Source organism: Triticum dicoccoides, chromosome 2A, assembly GCF_002162155.2.
Source record: "Triticum dicoccoides isolate Atlit2015 ecotype Zavitan chromosome 2A, WEW_v2.0, whole genome shotgun sequence".
Lineage (NCBI taxonomy): Eukaryota > Viridiplantae > Streptophyta > Magnoliopsida > Poales > Poaceae > Triticum > Triticum dicoccoides.
The window spans coordinates 407275414-407284261 of NC_041382.1; the positions used below are offsets into that span (position 1 = coordinate 407275414).

Here is an 8848-nt window from a genome sequence, read left to right on the forward strand (position 1 = left end):
TGTTTCATTTTCTCTTTCTTGAGTCATAGGAAACACCGTATTGTTAAAGGGGGTCGAGGTAAAACTAAGGAAAAATTTCCATGTGATGCTCATCTCAAATCCAACACCGACCAATCCTTCGAGTGAAGCCTTTGGAAATCTCATACAGTTCAGTCAATTTATTCAGTGACAGAGACGAAGATCTTCTAGTCTCTGAGGAATTTGTTCTGACCGAGGAGTTAGGAATTTGCCAGTGCGGATTGCCTACAAGTGAGGAACATGATAGCCTTGAGGAATTTGAGAGCTCAAATTTCCGACCGTTGTTGTTCTACACGCTAACTGTCCCAAAATATCTTATCCACCTAACGGTCATATCATTGAAGGGCATTTATGTCTTATCGTGTCGGGTTGTTCCCCGACTCTAAATAGCCGCCCCCTACAACCACTAGTTGGTTGGTTGCTCTGAGAGAAACTGACACTTGTCACTGAGAGCATCCCATCCTTTGAGGACTTTGAGAGAAAATCATCAGTGAGGAAAAACCCAAACCAAAACACCTAAAACCCAAAGTGATTGAGCATCACTGAAGATATTGTTCCTGTGTGGAACCGACACTTGGTACCTTTGAAGTTTGTGCATCTTCCAGACGGCTAGGCGTCATGGTCTAGAGCATCCAAGAGGAATTGTGGATCGCCGAGTGACCAAGTCCGTGAAGGTTTGGAAGTCACCTGAAGACTTATCACGAGTAATTGGGCGAGGTTTGTGTGACCTTAGCTTAAGGAGAATACGGTGAGGACTGTGTGTCTGGGACTGTGTGTCCTTAGGTTTAAATACCTAGCCGCTCCAACCAGACGTACAACTATCACATCAGTTGGAACTGGTCTACCAAATCACTGTCTTCACCAAGCTACTGGTTCTATTTCCTCAACCCTTTCATTTCCTCATACATGTGTTGATGAACTTTATCGTTACTGTTTGAAGAATTTGACTGAAGACTTTATCAATTTCCTCAATCCTATTTCTTCAGTCATCTTATCTTCAACCTGCTTATCCCGTTACACGCTACCCGTGCTCTATGTACATTTCATTTCATCATGATGGCTTTGTTTCTGTCTTGTTATGCAACGACCTGAGTACTTATTCCGCTGCCTGTATTTCGTCGCTTAGCAAATTCCTCAAGTTGAATTTCCTCAGTGACGAATTTGTAAAAATCTCCTATTCACACACCCCTCTAGTCGATATAATGCACTTTCAGCTACCCCTCATGCCATAGAGTGAGGACACCGCAAGATTGAACCTACTACTATGCGCCACTTCCACCAAAGATCTAATCATCAACTTGGCCAAAGGAAACTCATAGATATGAAAGCATTACATAGATATAATAATCACACATAATAAATTTAAAAATAACTCAACTACTTTCAATGAATATTTTGATCATAAACCCACAATTCATCGGATCCCAACAAACACGCCGCAAAAGAAGATTACATTGAATAGAACTCCGAAGAGAGCATTGTATTGAATATCAGAGAGAGAGAGAGAGAGAGAGAGAGATCTTGCTACTGCTATGGACCCATAGGTCCTGCAGGGAAGTACTCACACATCATCAGAGGTGCATCAAGGTTGATGTAGAGACTCTCCGTGATCGATTTCCCCTCCGGCAGAGTACCAGCGGAGGCCACCAGATGGGACCGCGAAAGAATAGATACTTGCGGCGGTGGAATAATTGTTTCGGGTCTTGCTCTGGGGTTTTTGAAATATTTGACAATTTATAGCGCTGGAATTAGGTCAGGCGGATCGATGAGGGGCCGCGACGCGCCTACCCCCCTGGGCGCACCGTGTTGCCTTGATGTCTCCTCACTGGCTTCTGGACTCCCCCTAAAGCTTCATGGGCTTCTTTTGGTCCAGAAAAAATCATCAAAATGTTTCATCGTGTTTGGGCTCCGTTTGGTATGGATTTTCTGTAAAAAACCAAAAAGATGTAGAAAATAACAACATGCACTTGTCACTGAGTTAATAGATTAGTCCCAAAAAATGATATAAATGATGTATAGAGCATATAAGATTGGTAATATAATAGCATGAAACAATCCAAAATTATAGATACATTGGAGACGTATCATTCATCGCCGCCACCAAACATATACCCTAGAACAAAACAAATAGAATTCAATCGATGCAATATAATGAGTACATGACAAGCTGTGAAAGTTTCTTTGCATCCAGCCAATAGACATACCAATAGTGTGGTAGCTTAGACTTGATGAGGTGATTGCTTGGCATATGTCTTGCATACGTAAAGTAAGAATTTGGATTAATACCTTTAGTTGTCTCTGTCTTCCTTCCTTTCTTGTTGTCCAGGTTCTTTCTTTAATGAAAAGAGTTATATGTACATAGAAAAAATGAAGGAAATGTTAGCAACTCACTTCCAATGAAAATAAGCATTAGCTATCATATAAAAAGGAAAAGGTCCACACACCAATTACCAGTAAGATATAAATCAGATTATACTAGTAAGGCAGAAAAACTTAAACATGTATTGTGACTTAGGCTATAGCAAGCAATACAAATGATCACATCAATATGTCAATTTTCATAGCATGATCACATATATGCAAACTGAGACAAGATGAAAGAACTTGTAAAACTAGATATTTCTGCCTGGTCCGTTTTCGGGTCTTCCTAACTAGCAGCGTGCACGTTAGCCCATACGTTGCTAGTAAGTTGTTATTAGCAGTGCCCCATTTTCTAGTGCATGCTGCTAACTATTTTACCCAGTTACCAGCAACATGGACGCGCCAAATAACAAGACCCTATAAGGGGTTTCCCTACTAGTGTAACTCGTAATACATTCTTTCATTATTACTACATCATATTGTTGTTTGTACACTGAAAAACTCTTTATGATCTTCAGGTTTCATGTCATATACTTGTTTTATTTCAACTGTGTTACTTGATATTTTCAATGAGTTTTATATGATGTCATGTGATTTGATGCTTGAGTTGTATGTGATGCGATATGATGCTTGAGTTGTATGTGAAGTGGTATGATTCTTGAGTTGTATGTGATGTTGTACGAGTACTGGCTGCCAAATAAGAGACTTATTTGCATGCTAGTGGCTATAGCAGTCAACAACTATTTCAAACAAATGCTCTGATCATTAATGAGTTGGTTCGAAAAGAGAAACCACCTCCATGCTGTAAAGTACCGCAGTCTGGAAATAACAAACCACCTTCATGGAAAAAGCATTAGAGGCGGTTTCTCCATGAAGGAACCAGCTACGCTCTGCGAATGGCATATGCAGTTTCGGAAACCGCTTACGCGCCTCGCGAGTATTAGCGACACAAACTTTGAGGCGAAAGAGGAACTGTCGGCGGCCCATGTATGGAAACCGCCGCCAAAGCCCGTTTCTGTACTAGTGTAGTTGACTACTTTATCTAAGTTAATACATTTTTCCATCGTCTTAGCCTAACGAACTTGCATAGCAACCATTGCCACTGTTACAACTATGCTAAGTTTTCAGGTGAAGAAACCGATGGACTATCGAGGCATACGGACCATAAAACCTTTTCATTATTTTGGTTTCAGCACAGACTTCCTTATGGTCTTGTTTCTTGCTTGAGCATGATGAAGATTTAAGCTTGGGGAGGTTGATGAGTGAATTTTACACTCATTTTACTAATTTTTAAACCAGGTAATTTCACATAATTTTGAAATAATCATTTTTATTTACCTACTAATGACAAATAATTGCAAAGTAAGATTAGTATGGTATCTAGAACCAAGGCTCTAGGGTAGATACTGTGCAGCCACATCCAATGTGTTGGTCTGGTTAAATCTGTAATAACCGAGGTAACCCCGCGAGTCAAATAGGGCCTTGGTTTGAACAATAGAACCTCGATATGGGGATAGCTGGTTGGTCATGGGGTTATTTGGATGCATTTGACCACACTACATTGACTACACATATGTAACGGTGTTTACGAGTGCCATGATGTTTATCTAGATAAGATCCTCGATTGCAAATACAAGACTGCATGTGAAACCTTTATCCCTAGCCTATTTATTTATTGTTGTCTTGTTATTTAACTGTGGGAATTTGGTCTAGAAAACTGGTACTCTTTGAGATAACAAGTTCTTTGCAGAAATCTCCTTGCTAAGCATCACCCCTCATGTATTCAATAAACCTAGGGTCTCTAGGGGAAAAGGCACTATCTGCATCACAAACCAAATGAAAGATAATCAGTAGACGCCTCTTGTGGTTGTTGTTCCCGCCATTGACATGGACCCTTTGGATGACACATAATAAGATGGCGATCGAGCGGACCTTTTCCAATGTGGCACTAACTCCGTGTTTAAATTTCTAGCCTCTTGCAGCACCTGCTTCCGCCCTCTAGGCCGCTAGACATGGACAGGCTAGGCAGTATGTTGATACTCTGTGTGTGGCAAGCCGACGTCGTGCTTTGCCTCCTAGTTAGGGATACGGCGGCTCTGTGGAATCATGTATCGCATTACTTTATTCTTCTTTTTGGCATGTTTGTGTCGTTGCCCTAGCAAACTTATATTTTATTTCCAACATTTGGACATGATGTTGGATGTGGTGATTTGCTTTATATATAAAGCATCTTGAAATGTTGTTTTCAGAAGTTGAGTTAAGCCTAGCTAAGACGTGTACACCAAAAGATATAGGGAGTCTTTCAACAGTAGGGTTTTAATTAGGAAAGGGAATAACGAGGTGATGAGACACATAACAAGACTTGTAGAACAAGGTTTCACGCAGATGGCCGAAACCTATTCTCCAGATATATGTGAATCATTTCCCAATACCTTATCCAAATTGCATCTCGAAATCATCCATCTGTGGAGTTGATGGATGTGGTGACCATATATTCTTGTGGGTCACTTGATTTGGATATATAAGTTTCACATGAATTCAACTTCAAAACCAAACGCAAAACGCAACATATATTTTGTAAAGTCTATAAGTCACTCCATGGCTAAATTTGTTGGAATATATTTGGTACAACTGACTTAATGAGATCCTTATAACAAAAGGTTACTCTAAGAATGATGAGAACCCATGCATGCCCATCAAGAAATCCTCAACATGATTTCATATTATCTCAATGTATGTTGATGGTCTAAACATCATTGGCAACACACAATATACTGAGAAAGCTTGTGATCGTATAAAAATGGAATTTGGGATAAAATATTTGGTTAAAATCCTGCCTATTTTTTGTTAAATACACTTCACCAAACTAAATACTACTCTCTCCATCCCGAATTACTTATATGCATCCATTTTTACGACAAGTGACAAGTAATTCGGGACGGAGGGAGTAGTAGGTTTTTTTTCTTTCTTTTTTTTTGCGGGGAGGAGGGAGTAGTAGTTACTACTAGCTCGCATAGGTGTACATGTTGATGACTAGTATAATTAATTAGAATTTGCATCAACCATACATATACAATGTTGGCACAAGCCATATACTCATAATTTAATCAACATGCAGTGTGTATAATTACTTTGTATAACCATACAGTAATTATACATATGTTGTACGGAGTAGAGTACTACTTACACATTGCATATTTAATCAATTACCAGTAAGTAAATGACATGTTCAAGAAATAATTAACCACATCGTAAAATATATACCTATGTACCACCATACTATATAATTACCCTATTCTTCTCTCTGCCCAATTAAATTCAGTGGTCCATCCATGCAGAATTAAGTAGCTAATAATTAATTAAGCTAGCTAGCGGCGATCGACACCGTCAATCTATCCGTGCCTCATCGCTGGAGGCACCATGTCATCCAGAAGCCCCTTGTCGACGGCGGGAACACTCCCCGGCGACGAGATGGACGATGCCTGGGTTGTGTAGCTCGCAACTTGTAGCTCCTGTCGGTTGCAGTGTAGCGGCTGGAGCAGCGACGACGACATCGCCGGCACGCTGAAGAGTGGGTTTTGAGTGGTCGGCGAGTGCAGCGCCGGCAAGTCGTTGTACATGAGGTGGTGGTGGTGGTGTGCCGAGAAGGCCATCTGGCTGGCGAGGGTGGCGGCGCCGGCGCCGCGTGGGAAGGTGACGGTGTGGTGGCAGTGCTGGCCCTCGTAGGTGGTGATGACGACGGAGGGGTCGTCAGAGGAGCGCTCCACGCGCTTCTTCACTGTGCACTTGTTGTTGGTGCACCGGTAGTAGCTCCTACGTAAGAGAATATAATTGCAACACTTCATTCATCCATGGTGAAATGAATCATGTGATTTCCGGGATAAAGTGAAAAATGGGCCTAGCTACATATATATTGTCAGCTTAGGTACTATACATTATTTTCTCCTGTAAAAAAAGAAAGAAAAATTAAAAACATGACGAATGCATGCCAAGGGTTCCTCTAAAATGATATCAGTATAAAACGTACAAGTACTACGTGCAAAGTAGTACCAGTACTGTGCGCATTCATTAATTTTGCCTAGTGAATTAATTAGTAGGATCGACCCACAACGTCATAGGATTCGATCTCTCTCTCTATCTATCTTGCAGTGCACTAGCTAATTCAGAGCTAAACTTCCCCCTCAAAAAAAAAATCAGAGCTAAACTTAACTACCTCCTTAGCAAACTGATCAGAAATAAGTTAAGCACATCAAGGTATTGTTAGTCTTTTCAGCAGAAGAAAACTATCCTAAAGCAGAATGTATGCACACAGTTGACGAAACTACGTACTGTCATGTTCGTTCCAAAGTGATGGGTATTGGAGAAATACACACACTACTAGTACTTTCTTTGTCCGAAAATACTTGTCATCAAGATGAATAAAAGAGGATGTATCTAAACATATTTTAGTTCTAGATACATCCCTTTTTATCCATTTTGATGACAAGTATTTTCGGACGAACGGAGTAATAGTTAATGGCAATTTAGTTACCAAATGATTTACATATTCAATGCACACCAAATTTATAGTATGGTATTGCACCCTATTACGTACTCACATGCACGTACATAAGTCCTACGCTTTCACTCTCAACTACTCCCTGATCGATCTAAACGATCTTATATTAATTTACAGAGGGAGTATCTTAATAGCCTATACACACTGAATTATCTTATACATTTTTTTGCATGATCTAATATGCTGCTAGTTAGGATATGGAGATGGATTTTTAGGCAGAACCAGGAGCTCTGCCGACCAGCTAGGATATGGAGATCATTCATCTATATGAAGCATATAATGTGTAGAATTTTTCCTCGCAAAAGAAAATAATGTGTAAAGTTTTCCACGGGACGTACGTACGTAGTACTTCCTCCGTTCGGAATTACTTGTCGCAGAAATGGATGTATTTAGACGTATTTTAATTTTAGTACATCTATTTTTGAGATAAGTAATTCTGAACGGAGAGAGTACAAGTTAAGCTATGGATCGGTCGATAGGAATAGGTTACCTTGGGAAAGGACTGTTCTTGACGGCCTTCTGTCCGTACTTCCTCCAGCGGTATCCGTCCTCGAGGTGGTCTATCTCCGTCTTGGTCATGAACGCGAACCGTGGGTGCCGCGCCCGCTTCTGCTTTTTCATCGTCTTCCCCGGGGCTGGCGCCGGCGCCGGCTTGCTCCTGCATCCATATCCAAGCACGCATACATGGAGGTCGCTGTTAGCTCGCATTTGTACAGAGAAGACCAAATTAACGCATGGCGCAACAGAGAAATCGTTCCCATCTTATCCCAATCAATCAATAGACCAAAACCCCTATATACTCCGTATACTGGTGGTGGCCGTGAATCTAGCTAGCATACGTCCAAATTAACAACCTTATCGTGGACTTAAAAAGGCGATGAGAGGGGAAGGGGAGGTTTAGCACGCGAATCCCGGCGCAACGTTCCATGCAAATTAACCACACAACACCACACTCTCTCAGCCTTATTATCGAATTTACCAGACTGCCCCCGGAAACGATGACGTGCTATTAACGAATAATTCAGACGAATATAAAAGTACTCGCAAAAAAAGACGAATATAAAAGCGAAATTATATAACGAAATGAGATGAAAAGTGAAAGATATCGAGGAGAAGGAAATTAAACCAAGTTTTTTTTTGGAAAAGTCGATGGTAATTACGGTTTTACCGCTCATGGCGTGGAAGAGAGGAGATGAACATGGCGAGGATCCGTCGGTGAATTAAGCTACCGCAGCTTTACTTACGCTGCCTCTGTCGCGGCGGCCGGCCTGCCGTCGGCGTCCGCAGCCTCCCGCGTGGCACCGTCATCGGTGGAGCTCGACGAGGCGCCGGCCCCTTCCATGGACCCCGTTGGTGTGGCCGGAGGCGGATCCAGCGGCGGAAGCAGCTCCCCGGCGCAGGCGTCGTCGACAAAACCGGCCGCCCAGCCGATCTCCGCCAACAGCGCAGAGGAATCGGCGTACGCTTCCTCGGCGGAGAAGGGCCAGTCCCCACCGCCGCACTCGACGCCGGCCATTGCCACGAACCCCACCGCGAGACGTATATGTAGAGCTAGCAGCTCGAGACCAGGGGCAAAAACCTTAGGCGGCCTCAGGCCGCGCGCTGCACAGCTTCAGCTTGGCACTGTGCTAGCTAGCTACCTCTGCTCCGACCACTGACGCTGTCAAGTAGTTGATGCTTCTGATCTGCCTTTGGGGCCCTTTTATCGTCTACTCCAACGTGTGGTTTGTCTATGTGTGTGGGGGGAAGATAGGTGCGCATTCATTGTACTTTCCTCTCATTTAATTAATTATTAATGTAATACCATAAATTGCTAATTAACTAATTGGATTTGCTTTTATATGTCCATCAAATCGTAGTACTCCCTTCATTTTTTATACAAGGCCACTATGGAAAACACATTTTGCATCT

General features: G+C 42.1%; 1 protein-coding gene across 1 annotated transcript; it reads right to left on the reverse strand.

The window, feature by feature from the left end:
* Nucleotides 1-5441: 5441 nt before the first annotated feature.
* LOC119354717 (probable WRKY transcription factor 57) lies at nucleotides 5442-8618 on the reverse strand. Its single transcript, XM_037621461.1, has 3 exons — nucleotides 8182-8618; nucleotides 7428-7595; nucleotides 5442-6192 (listed from the first exon to the last, which is right to left on the reverse strand). The coding sequence occupies exons 1-3, from the start codon at nucleotides 8451-8453 to the stop codon at nucleotides 5772-5774; spliced, it is 861 nt and encodes a 286-aa protein (XP_037477358.1). The 5' UTR covers nucleotides 8454-8618; the 3' UTR covers nucleotides 5442-5771.
* Nucleotides 8619-8848: the final 230 nt, after the last annotated feature.

Excerpts from the sequence above, each read along its gene's own strand:
- LOC119354717 (XM_037621461.1), bottom strand. The coding sequence starts at position 8,453 with ATGGCCGGCGTCGAGTGCGGCGGTGGGGACTGGCCCTTCTCCGCCGAG. Across the intron at positions 7,596-8,181 it reads GCCGCCGCGACAGAGGCAGC|GAGCAAGCCGGCGCCGGCGC; the intron begins GTAAGTAAAGCT and ends ATATGGATGCAG. Across the intron at positions 6,193-7,427 it reads AAGAACAGTCCTTTCCCAAG|GAGCTACTACCGGTGCACCA; the intron begins GTAACCTATTCC and ends TCTCTTACGTAG.